This window comes from Hyalella azteca, unplaced genomic scaffold (assembly GCF_000764305.2).
Source record: "Hyalella azteca isolate HAZT.00-mixed unplaced genomic scaffold, Hazt_2.0.2 contig12308, whole genome shotgun sequence".
In the NCBI taxonomy this organism is placed as follows: domain Eukaryota; kingdom Metazoa; phylum Arthropoda; class Malacostraca; order Amphipoda; family Hyalellidae; genus Hyalella; species Hyalella azteca.
In genome coordinates this window covers 57,164-70,963 of record NW_025942268.1, presented here as the reverse complement: position 1 = coordinate 70,963, position 13,800 = coordinate 57,164, and the positions used below count along the sequence as shown (strand labels likewise).

The following is a 13,800-nucleotide window of genomic DNA, read 5'->3' as shown; positions in this document are numbered from 1 at the left end:
TATAGGCGTCTGCATAGTTTATAGTTTAGCACAAAATAAATGCAATAGCTATGAAGTAAACGTTTCTAAATTTCCCCTTTAGGACACTAGCCATGTAAACAATGAAATTAGTCATGATAGCAACACTCAAAATTTGACTTGTATTGTGATATTAGTATAATTGGAGACATAATAGCACTCAAGATTGTACCTTCAAAATTTTATCATGAAAATTTTGCAAAATTTTAATTACAAATCATGTCACAACTTGCACCTAAAATCTATGCAAATAATGGTAAGATTTATGCCTATGGCGTTAAGTATATACTAACTCCACCACAACTCCGATGCTACAATTCACTCAACGCGGCATTGACATGCAAGGCACTAACGCTACGATAACCTTACCAAATTTCCAGTCTCGTATAACGGAAAAATCTTGAACCATACGAAGTTAAGAGAAAGCGATAATCTTTTCCAAAAATTACAATTCCAAAATTGTAGTCAGGGAAAATAAATTGAAACCTAAAACTTGAAAAAAAAACTAAAACATCTCCACCCAGGCTACACAGCTAGAACAATAATTCAAAGGGGGACCACTGCATTGGCTTGCTTAGAAATGCGTCACGGCATGCAGTCTACAGGGCCACACCTTGGGGCCGTATATATCGACCTGGGGCCGTACTATTAAAACTCGCCTTTGTACACGTAGCGACCTACGTACCCGAAGCGACCTCAGTACCTGTAGCGACCTACGTACCTGTAGCGACCTACGTACCTGTAGCGACCTACGTACCTGTAGCGACCTACGTACCTGTAGCGACCTACGATATACCTGTAGCAACCTACGTACCTGTAGCGACCTACGAACCTGTAGCCACCTACGTACCTGTAGCCACCTACGTACCTGTAGCGACCAACGTACCTGTAGCGACCTACGTACCCATAACGGACTAAGTACCCGTGATGGTACTTACGCATGGAGGCCTGCACCAGCATCGTCATGCGGTGCCCCGACACTACGGTACTGTCCATAACAGAGGCTCTCATCAACTAGGGCGAGTCTCCTGCTATCAATATGCAAACCACCGGATTTGTCAGGAAATTGGAATTATTCTCAGCGTATTTTAACTTTGATTTTAAACCGTATCTAAGATAGCTTTTGCATTGGCTTATGTCATTTCCAAATTTCAATGTAAGCGTTGTAAATAACTCTTCACCTACTTGATATTGAAGGAGTGTATACTCAAAACGCTGTAAATTCTACTAAAATGTTTCTCGGAAACCTTTTATTTGAACTTTTCAATCCCACAAAAAACCTGATTGCCAAATAGAGAAAAGCAATAAGTAAATCGTCAATAAGATACACTCTCTGGTCTTCAATGACTTTTAGGGGCTAAGTACACGTAGCGGCTCAAGTCCGCGTAGCGGTCTTTGCACACGTAGCGGCCCAAGTACACGTAGCGGCCCAAGTCCACGTAGCGGTCTTTGCACACGTAGCGGCCCAAGTACACGTAGCGGCCCAAGTCCACGTAGCGGTCTTTTTATACATCATCACATGATGATATTATACATCATCACATGATGATATTATACACCATCACATGCTGATATTATACATCATCACATGATGATATTAAACATCATCACATGATGATATTAAACATCATCACATGACGATATTATATATCATCACATGACGATATCATACATCATCACATTATATATACCCACATCACATGATATAAGTAACGTAAGTTCAGGTGGGGTAAACATTATGTAGATATAAAGGTAATGCTCTGCGTTAGTCGCTCATGAAAGTACACCGACTAATTATACGGAAATATATGGTATGCAAAGTTGTAAAAATTTCATACATTATGAAAAAGAATATATTAAGAAAAGAAGAACTACACGATTGCAAGTATTAGATAAGCTGTGTGGGGAGATAAAAGTTTCTCTCGCGACGGCTAAGTTTACTAACTCTACACAGTAATGCGCTTTAAACATAAGTAAAGATGATATTCAAAAGCAAGACACGTTAATCTTAAACAAATAAAAACTAATGACAAAGTTCCACGCCGAGTTAGATTTTCAAGTTACAGTTATAAATTACAAAGCTATTTAATTTTTCGAAGCGCTGCGGTGTAAAAAAAAGTATTAGTTCATCCTCCATGTTACGCATCTCAGAACAGCAGGATTTATTGTAAATTTTTGCACTGAATAAACTTTGGCTCTGATGTGGTAAATCCATTCTCAAGTTCTACTGTCAACGCTCTAAGTTAACTTTGCCACTAGTTTATACGTTTGAGTATTATCCTTTCTCTATACGGGAGTAGCAATTTGAGAAAAAATAAGATTTTCATATAAATATATAAATGTAATAAATTTAAAAAACAGCGAGCAGTACATGCTTGCGAAATCTAATAAAAATATAAAATATTGAATGTTAAATGGTAAAAAAAAGGAAAATACAGCAGAAACTAAAGAACTTGTTACAAAAAGGACAAGGATTTTTTCACAATCATTGCTCAAGAGATTGAAATAAACTGATTAATGGGGATACGACAGGACATGCTAACAAACAAACTTAATGAGAATGTTGCAGATATTGTCGATAATGGGCATTTACACTGGGAAGCCTTGCTATTATATTAGGGTTTCTTATATATTTCATTGTAATGTGTGCTCCTGTGTCAGTGTGAATGAATAAATAAAATAAAAAAAATAAGTGATGTCACCGCGAATATTTTTGGTTGCCAAATATGAGATTTTATCCACTATAATACTAGTACAAATAACTTGTTTATCTGCACGACATAAATCAATGAAATTCATCACTGATATAAAATCGGTCTAACAGAATTACATTTTAGGTGATAGTTAAGAAAAATGTCAGTTAAGTGATTGTGTAAGAACAAAAAAAATTATCATCCAACACTAAATTCAACTGTCACAGATCACCGTCGCAACACTTACAGTCAAAGTAATGCTTAGAAACTTATGAATTAATGCCCTCGTAATAAGCTAAGGATATACATTATATTAAAAAAAATATTGACGTGTAAGTCGCTGCAACCGAACCAGAGAACCTTCAAGTCTCGTTATTATTAAAGAGACCTGCACATTAAGTATTAAGCACACAAAGTGAGAAACCTCGGCTAAAAATTATAAAAATATTGATGAATAAGATATTATTCATTATCGTTCAAAAAGTATCATAACGTAATACTATCATTCAGAGTTTTGCGAGTATGATGAATGAAGTGATAACCGAGATATTAAATAAATTCAGGGTCGAGTTCAGATGTACAGAGCAGCGAACGAGTTGCTGAGAGCTCTTCTAATGCATGATAATCATGTAGTTAAGTGCATGATAATCATGTATGATAATCATGTAGTTAAGTGCATGATAATCGTGAGTTAAGTCTTGCGATAAGAAAAGTAATAAAAAAAATCCGGTATACGAAGCCTACATACCCACATGCACGTATGTCATAATTAATGAAGTATCAAAATAGACAGCGCCAAGCTTCAAAAGCTACATTTAGATGTAACCAACGTTTCACAGATGCTACTATCATTCATTCATCCTTGCATCCATCAGATGAATACATGTGATCGTGATCTACTGAATGCCCAGTGAGTGCGACGACTAGACAACGAACAGTTCAATACTTTACGTGGATTCACTGCAGTTCACCAAACATCATTAGAAATGATAAACTACCATGAGATTGCGAAGGAAATGAAACAACTATTCCCAAAAGCTAAAGGTAATGATCAATAAACCCAAAATGGTGAAGGAGAACAACTATCTCGTGATGATTATAGCTATGATTAACTACCGATGCAACGACGCTTCCAGCAACCCGGTCAAAGATGGACATAATCCCGATAATTCAGTTCATAATTGTTCAGTGTTTGTTAATCTTTACATTGTTTAATTTAAGAAGATGTCGGCTTTGATGGTTTCCAGCCTCTTGTACATGCATCAGCTTCCATTCATACGCTTTTGTATTACGCCTTAGCCCTTTTCGTTTACACGGATCTTCAAGAATATTTCAATATTTATTTCGATGGAATTATGTGCATTCAGTAAACGGAATTACATGCATTAGATGCATTCATTAGATGCATTCATTATATGCATTCAGTGAATTATATGCATTTAGTAAACAAGACGATTTATGGTAGGTCCCTTATGGTTATGATAGGTTATGATAGGTACCCTTGCATCACTTCGAGCAATAGTAAGTATATTAACACTCAAGAGTCTCAGATTATTGACAAAATTCTCACTGGAAGCATCAAGAGATGATGGTAATGATTATTTATATTGTTAGTCGTCGCAAACGAGTTGTACTACAATACTTAAAATGTTCACACTACGCCCCATAAACAACGATTAGACGAGTACAAAATCTGCATAATTTCGACATGTAAAAGCTAACTAGAGAGGATTTTCTCCCTCATGGCAGTGCGATTACAGAACTCTACTGCTGCTTAAAATTATTTCCTTGTTAATAGCCTTCGAGGTATTTCCTGCTATACAATTAGAACAGATGAAAGGAGAGCCAACAGATCGACAGTTAACTATGGTGAGAGCACCAAACAGTTTGTAATGACATGTCTTTTCATACGAGTTTTGACGTTAAAGTTTATACAAAAAATACGGTGTAAAATACATCCTAGTGACCCGAGTATTAGTTCAAGGAAACACACGACAAACCTCTTTTAGAAACGCAGAGATAAAGCCAGAGATATTCTCGCTAATAAGAGTGGTTAGCAATTCCTGTTCGTTAATACAACAAATACGCTACCGAAGAACTGCCAATCAATGTCAGTAAAAGATTCAATTTTAACAGCTGGGTGCGATTTACAAACCTTGACAGATCAAACAAATACGAGTATCCTGAGCAAATACAAAGATGACAACGGAATCATAATGTAATTACTCGTGCATTTTTACTGTAATTCCAAAAAACCAAAAGCAAAATATTTACTTAACATGAACGGTAACCTTGGGAATAGAGGTCAAAGCCTCGTTAATATGGATTCATATCTCGTAATACAGCATTCGTTGCTACGACAAAATGTTAAATTAAAGTAAGCGAATAACGTACTGCAGTCTATCTCTCAGGTAATGCAGACATATGGCAGCTATGGTACAAGTTAAACCTAGACAAACATCATTAAATCCCTCAATTTCCATAAGTTTATTGATGATTTTATTACGATTGAAGTCTTTTTCGCAAACTGAAATGAAGGTTTGAGACTTAAGGACGTAATGTTATCATAACATTACATTTTTATCTGTAGACATTTAAAGACAGTTTTACACCCTTGCATCTTGTAAGTCGCGTAGCTAATCCTACACAAAAAATGATTCCTTTATCATTTAATAAAAACAAGCAGACGGCAGGCCTTTAAATGTTTTCTTTGTTAAAAATAAAGAACGACAATAAACTACGAGAAAATACTTCATGTGCTGCCAGACCCTGACATCCCAGTTAAAATTTAGGGCAGGGAATAGAGCAGGCCGTCGCCGGCTGCAGAGCCGGCGTAGAGACGCGACAGAGCAGCGATAGAGCAGAAATGTCCGCTTTAGAGACGATATCTCCAGCCGCGTATCAGCGCTAATTAGCTTCTGAGTACCTGCCCAGGTGTGCTCTGCCCTGCCGTCACGCAGCCCTTACTGAGCACCGCCTGCTCAAACCTTCCCAACGCCTGCTCTGGGGCGGCTCTGGCAGTGTACGCGGCAGTTACGCGTCACCGTTTGTCAACAACGATTTAAAAAAAATTGTTCCTTCTCTCTCTGAGCTCACCTAGACTTCTCTCTTGCAATGACAGGTTGTATTGACATTGGTTACTGACATTCTCATCATATTGACATTAGCAACGTAATTTAGAATCGAACAAATTCAATTATCGAGGAAATATACACATCAAATTACTCACCGCTATGAACTATCTGTAAACGTCGACTGAAGTCCGGGATTCGAACGCAGGTTCTCCGCGTCGTAGTTCAAGCCTGTACCAGTGGACCGCGCGGACACCTTACCAGCCTAGGCTCTATGAACTACTTAACTATAATACGGAACAAATGACTCGCCATGATCGGGGAATAGCTATATTTGTGGTTGAACTTGATAGATATTATTGATAATGCATTAATTTTAAAAAATCAACAAAGTAACCATTCGTATGATCCCGTTAGTTAGATGTAAGTGAGTATTAGAGCTAAATTTGTTTAGTAATTTATCTTATTGCATTAGCTTCATATCATTCGTTCTTACGTAATTCGAAGTATTAAAATACTGACGTGAAATAAATATCACAATTGGCACCGGAAATTGGCCCAAAATATCGTGCTATGCGAATGGACTAGATGGAGGATGAAGTTCATTCTCTCGTCACTGTTTCCAACCCCTACCCCTCCTCCCTCTCTCAAAACCCCCCCATACACGGCCTGCTAGCTGCTCTGCACAGCTCCCTGCCGGGTAATCCCAAGTACCAGCGCTAAAACAGCGCAGAGTTCCGGCCCTGCCGAGCTGCTAGAATTTTGTCTCTATATCAGCCATGGCGCAGCCACGTTTTAGGGATAGATGGCCGGTTATTGTTTCACGGCTCCATCCTGCTAAAGCACGACCAGCCCGGTTAAACCCGGCGCCGGTCTCGGCTCAAAATTTTAACTGGGATATAGCCTTTTCTGTTCTAAATAATTTATTATTGACATTGAGGCGCGAACCAATATAAGTATTCGAGTGAACAGATGACATTAATTACTTAATTAATGTTTTAATTACCTACAATAGCGGTAATTAAAATCACCCACAAGAAACAAGTCGGTCAACAAACGACACAAGCTACCAATTCAAAAAAAAAAAAAACACATTTTATCAGTTTTGAAACGATTTTAAATTTGATTTTACATAAGCTATTGGTGAGAGTGAGGCAAAGACATAAAACTATTCTTATAAAAAACGTACTTTTCTTAAGAGTTATAAACGTTTTATGACGTAAGTCCGACGTTCGCGGTGCATGCACGCGGCGACGTCTGTGCGTTACGTACGCACGGCGCTCAGCTCGCCCTGTAACATGAAAGAAAACTTAATAAATAATAGAACTAAAATAAAATGAAATTTACTAAGTAAAATCATTAATCTTTCTTTATTAAAAGTTTTATTACCTTGATATTTAAGCAATAAAACGACGCCGGGACTTACGATCGCTCTTAGCAGAAAATGATACTGTTTACTCATCTGTTTCTTATAAGTCATTACTCGACTGCTTAACGTAATCATGACAAATAATTGTTAGTTAGTGAACAAAAGCAAACAATTTATGGGCTCGTCAAGTAAAATAAAATTGGTTCGTTCAAGCGTATTCTATCATCATGCAAATAGTAGAATATCTTACATGTAAATTTGGATTAAATCAACACTTGAATTACACTTGAATTACAAACCACAATTCCAGTTTATAAGTTTCATTAATCAATATATATTATTTAATGGTACCGAAATAGCTTCAAATTCTAAGTTTTCTGACTTCCCAGAGCTTTTTGAAGGCGACATTTCAAGTGAATATTTTTGCACCTTTCAAACCACAGCGTAGAGAACAACATATGCGTGCCAGGCGCTTAGCTTAGGCGAGTGTTAGGAAAATCATTGCTTTTAAAATGATCCAAAAATCATTGTTTTTCAATTGATCTAAAAATCATTGCTTTAAAATGATCCAAAAATAATTGCTTTTAAAATGATCCAAAAATCATGGCTTTTAGAACAGCAGGCTCATAAATTCCAAGGTGTGGAGTGACCTCTTCAGTTCAAAGGCGTTTAATGGCCTCGACAGTCAATTTAGCCTCGTTAGTCTTTAATTGACTCTAGACTGGAATTGTGCAGCACACTGCATGACGTTCAAATCAATTAGTTAAATTATTAAAGCGCATGCAAAAAGTTCCTGGTCAATGGACATTAACAATCTCCCTGTCACGCAGTTATATTGTTTTTAGCTGAGCAAAAATTTGTCATCGAACGCTTGTAGATTTCGAACATATAATTCACCAACACTACCATCAACGAGCGGTATAGCGGCGCTACATTTAAGCAATTTTAGCGGTAGCGCCACATTTAGAGCATGTAGCGGTAGCGGCCGCTACATTTCAAAGTAGCGCTGCCCAGCTCTGTGCATTGCAGCCTTGAGTTACTCCCCGTAACAGCTCGTTTAATTACCGTCAAAAGTAGCGGGTAAACGAGATTCATATTTAAGGCTTCAGCATGTGTGCGTATATAGACTTAAGTACTATATAATATAAGTACTATATCATATAACACTTAACACATTCAGAATGTGTGGACTGCTCACGAATAGTTTATTTCAAGTTAATTATATGTGTTTGTATTGACGGATTGCAGCAAATCATATTGACGGATTGCAGTTAATTAAGTGTCTTTTTATTGACGGATTGCAGCTATTTATAGTGACGGATTGCAGCTAATTATGTTGACGGATTGCAGCTAATTATATTGACGTATTGCAGCTAATTACATTGACGGATTGCAGCTAATTATATTGACGTATTGACGGATTGACATTGACGGATTGCAGCTAATTATATTGACGGACTGCAGCTAATTATATTGACGGATTGCAGCTAATTATATATGCTTGTATTGCCGGATTGCAGCTAAATATATATGTTTGTATTAACGGATTGCAGCTAATTTTATTGACGGATTGCAGCTAATTATATTGACGGATTACAGCTAATTATATTGACGGATTGCAGCTAATTATTACAATTGATGTTGTCATATCAACGTGACAAGTGATGTTGTCATATCAACGTGACAAGTGATGTTGTCATATCAACGTGACAAGTGATGTTGTCATATCAACTTGACTAGTGGTGTTGTCATATCAACGTGTCTAGTGATGTTGTCATATCAACTTGACAAGTGACGTCATATCAACTTGACAAGTGACGTCATATCAACGTGACAAGTGATGTTGTCATATCAATGACTATAAATTAAATAATTCGGTTTCAAATTGTCAAGAAGTTTATCAAGTTTAGTACGCCCTGGTTCCTGGCTGGGTGACGTTTTCTACGAAACAAGATAAAGAAAACTTCATCATTCATTGGTAGCCTCATGTATAAAGTTTGCATATATCAATCCCGCACCACAACGTATTGAAATATCAATGACTGATAATAACACAGGTGAACACGATACTCTGAATCTCTGTCATGTAGCCGGTATTATTCAACACGATTCACATATTTTAATTTCCTGAAATTATGGCCACTGCGCAAGCCAGCGTACATATTGAAGTACAAATTTGCTGTGCAATATTGTGCTGTGCAAGAAAACCACGTAATGCATGAATAAAAGTAGATTATCAAAAACCATGCTTGAGAAACGTGTTTCAAAACTTGAACAATATGCTTGATTTGACTCATCCTTGTAGATGATGTCTGGAATGAGATATGTATATTTTTAATTATTTGATGATGACTGATACAAAAAATGCATGCGTACTGACTCGAGCATCTGGTTCTATCAACGAGCCAATGGCAGAAATATTCATTCTATAAAATCAGTATTATAAATTACTGGATAAATCCCATTGATTAAAGAAAATATTCCCCAAAAATTCATAAGAAATTTCGAAATTTAAGTATTCGACGGGCCACTTCAAGACGCGCGCTGTGGGGAAGCTGGTGAGTTGAAACGCTAGCGTCAACTCTTCTATTCTATGTCAATGTAAGTGAATTTTGTATTCTTCATTACGTCCTTTGGCAATATATTATTTTGACTTGCTGTAATTAACATAAAAAGTGATGCTGTAACTCTAAAGATTTTGTTTCGAACTGTCGGATGAAATTGCAATGAACTTGGCTAAATTAGTTAATTTTGAAAACTCGTTAAGAAGTGAAGAAACCTGTCGTTACATTACTTGGATGAGGCTTGTGTAGCGCGACACGATTACAAGCGCTTACCTAATTCAGGGTGGGAACTTCTTCCATTGCTGATCGTCGCTAGGACGATCTTTCAAATGTATTATTTTTTCTTACTTTTTTCATATTAATCTAAACGAAAGAAAATTGAATATTTGACCGGATTTTTTATACTGTATGATATTTGTGAATAATAAACTTTTCCGGCAATTATATCTAAATAGGATTATTTCTCAAATTCTTTGTTGAATTTTTTTGTAGCGCCGGAATGTTTCAACGTGAATTTGATTCGACAATTTCAGTAATCCATCTTAGTATCGTTTAAATAGATTAATAAGCAAATTTGTAAAATTTTGGGTAACTCAAGAAAAATTTCATCATTCGAATGACTGACCAGTGCTCGTATGCTCAAAGCATCAAATGGAGTCAATTATCACAGTATCAACGATTTTATCGAAGCAATTTTGATATTTATTCCTAATTAATCAATATTTTACGACATCTTACCGGGAAAAGCTTTAAGAATTTGCATATATCGAGTTTTCTCTGCCGTGCGCTCGGGAGAAGCTTGCGAGCATAAGAGCCCGGCGGTGATTGGTGGAGCGCGCGGACAATACACCAATGATGGCGGCGGTCTCTATTGACGCTTTTTTGTCTAGTATTCAATGGTTGAATTACCGTACATGTATATTCCATGAGTGGAAAAATATTCGAATTTATATTATAAATTAAAAAATAAAATTATTATAACGATGATGAGGATAACAGTATGGTAATAATATAGGATCAACATAATAAGTTAAGCCGTCATATCAATGACTTTCAATTGAATTGTTAATGGAATTAATTCAGCATGAATTTGGATGTTAGATCTTGGTTGACGTGCACACTTGTTTTCATATCAAAAGTCATAACAAATTTTCGTTATATAAATTAATCGCGTGTGAAGGAAAGTTGGAATTGTAGTAGCTAGAATAGTTTAGTTTGTGCTGAATATAGTTCTATCAATAGCATGTTCAGTATATTGTTATATCAATTACTACTATCTTCATAAAATAATTTTTTTTTAACTGAAACTTTCTTGTATTATATTTTGGGGCCCTAAGGGTGAGATATGAAATACTAATGGTAATTATCGGTACCTTCTTGGACAGTGGATGATGGACGGCATTACCTGATGATTATAACTGAACTAATATTACATAATGTCCATCAAATATCACTACATATCCATTTACCTGGGAGTGCAGCCCTACACCACAAATTTAGCTCGTAAACAAGCCCTAGCGCCAACGCCTACCCTATAATGCAATAACTAAACTCAGCTCACACCCAAGAAGCTGTAGGTAACTGAGTCATCTCCCCACACCAACTTTAAGCAACACCTTCCTCACTCCACAGCCTGCTGAATCAAATAGTCAATTGTCAACAGGTCCTACTCCACAAAATTTTACCCCATACTATCACTTCTTACACACGCCGTAAGCCTTACTGGCCGCAGACCACGCCGGATCACCGTAAACCTGCTTTGCTATTTGCAGGACTGGCGTAATCCTGCCGCACTCCACGGGCAGAAGCGCAAACCGCCGTCCCTATAACGCCATGCCCCGGCTCTCCCCCTTTGCAGCCATAAGGCTTTCTTCAATTGCTGATCAGTTGTGCACCAGGATAGGTTAGGTTAGGTCCCTCCATCGCGCCAGGCGCATTACAGATCGGGCAACGAGAAAAGCCGTCTGCTGGCTGCGAAGGGGGAGAGCCGGGGCATGGCGTTATAGGGACGGCGGTTTACGCTTTTGCCTGTGGAGTAGAGCGCCATGAAGCAGTGGCTGTGACGTAACGGCGCTGTTATGTCGGGCGCTTATTTTCAAAAGCCGCGAATACGCCAGGCTGTGTTTAATACAAGCACGCAACAGTTTGGCTATTTGCCCACGACTGTTGCTTCGGTGGTATTAAAGAAATTTGACTGAAAATATTAGTTTATTTAATAAGCCTGAATCAACAAATGAATATTTCTGAATACTCACTATATTATATATGGTCCAGCGCTGTTAATAATGTATATCAATTACTATTTATTACATATTATTAATATTACATATTTAGTTATTACATATTTCGTATAGTGGCAGGTCGAAATATGTATGTCGTGCGTATAGTGGCAGGTTCAATGTTCATTCAAATGACGGTCCCAGTAAAATACTTTATTGCACAAAACGTTACATTTACATTAAGAGTTTCCTTCACACTAAAGACTGTAACACGGCAAATAGACACCTAGTAGCTTCGCTCCGAGAGACTAGCTTTACACACCACCAGAAGCTGCGTGCACGATCGCGTTCCAACTGCTGCCTTTTCCTATCCGCAATTTCCCAGCACAGTTTCAGTTCTCTCTAAAATATTCTTACAATTATACAATTCAAACCTCCTAACACTTATTCTAACTTGACAACACATTGATTAACTAAAAGCCTATACCTAACGATAAAATAGCATTCAATATAAGACCTCTACAAGATATTGTGAGATTAAATGTTTAAAAAATTACATTGAATCGTTTCTAACAAGTTGACTTAGTAAATAACGAGTATTAAAGAAATTTGACTGAAAATATTAGTTTATTTAATAAGCCTGAATCAACAAATGAATATTGCTGAATACTCACTATACTGTCTCTTATACACATCTAGATGTGTATAAGAGACAGAACGTATATTACTACGTCTTTTACCCTCCCTTTACTTCCTGTTCTCATTGTCNATTACATTGAATCGTTTCTAACAAGTTGACTTAGTAAATAACGAGTATTAAAGAAATTTGACTGAAAATATTAGTTTATTTAATAAGCCTGAATCAACAAATGAATATTTCTGAATACTCACTATATTATATATGGTCCAGGGCTGTTAATAATGTATATTAATTACTATTTATTACATATTATTAAAATTACATATTTAGTTATTACATATTATTTATTATTTATTTTAAGCTACAAGACAGCAATGAATTTGGCCCTCATCATCGCCAAACAAATTGCCGAGGCACTTAATTATCATTTCCTTTATTTCTAATGGCATCTTGTGTTCTTAGTACATTTATAACATTTTTAATTGAAACTTGTTCTTTTTCTGGGATATAACCACTACTTTCATGTCTGTTAAGTTCTTGCCAACATCATATTTCTTAATTTCATTGCCGCCTCTAAATGTCTGCTCTTCCACTCGAAATGTGCGCTCTACCACTCTAAATGTGCGCTCTTCCACTCTAAATGTGCGCTCTTCCACTCTAAATGTCCGCTTTTCCATTCTAAATTTTAAAAATATTGATCTCTATGACCTTCACGACCGTTTGAAAATGATCGTAAAGTGGTCCTAAACTTTAATCCTTATGGCCCTTATACGACCGTTTGAAAATGATCGTAAAATGGTCGTTAACATTGATCCCAATGACCCTTACGACCGTTTGAAAATGATCTTAAAATGGTCGTAAACATTGATCCTTATGACCCTTACGACCGTTTGAAAATGATGCTAAAATGGTCCTAAACTTTAATCCTTATGGCCCTTACGACCGTTTGAAAATGATCGTAAAATGGTCGTAAACATTGATCCCTATGACCCTTACGACCGTTTGAAAATGATCTTAAAATGGTCCTAAACTTTAATCCTTATGGCCCTTATACGACCGTTTGAAAATGATCGTAAAATGGTCGTAATCATTGATCCTTATGACCCTTACGACCGTTTGAAAATGATCGTAAAATGGTCGTAAACATTGATCCTTATGACCCTTACGATCGTTTGAAAATGATCCTAAAATGGTCGTAAACATTGATCCTTATGACCCTTATGACC

The 13,800-nt window shown here is 36.8% G+C and overlaps 1 protein-coding gene across 1 annotated transcript in view; it reads right to left on the bottom strand.

Moving 5' to 3' along the window:
- Positions 1-7,063: 7,063 nt before the first annotated feature.
- LOC108668085 (ADP-ribosylation factor-like protein 3) overlaps positions 7,064-13,800 on the bottom strand; it is a 22,614-nt gene continuing 15,877 nt past the window's right edge. Inside the window, exon 5 of the mRNA XM_047883219.1 lies at positions 7,064-7,073. Coding sequence (XP_047739175.1) covers positions 7,064-7,073 — 10 coding nt within the window. The remainder of the gene's footprint in view (positions 7,074-13,800) is intronic.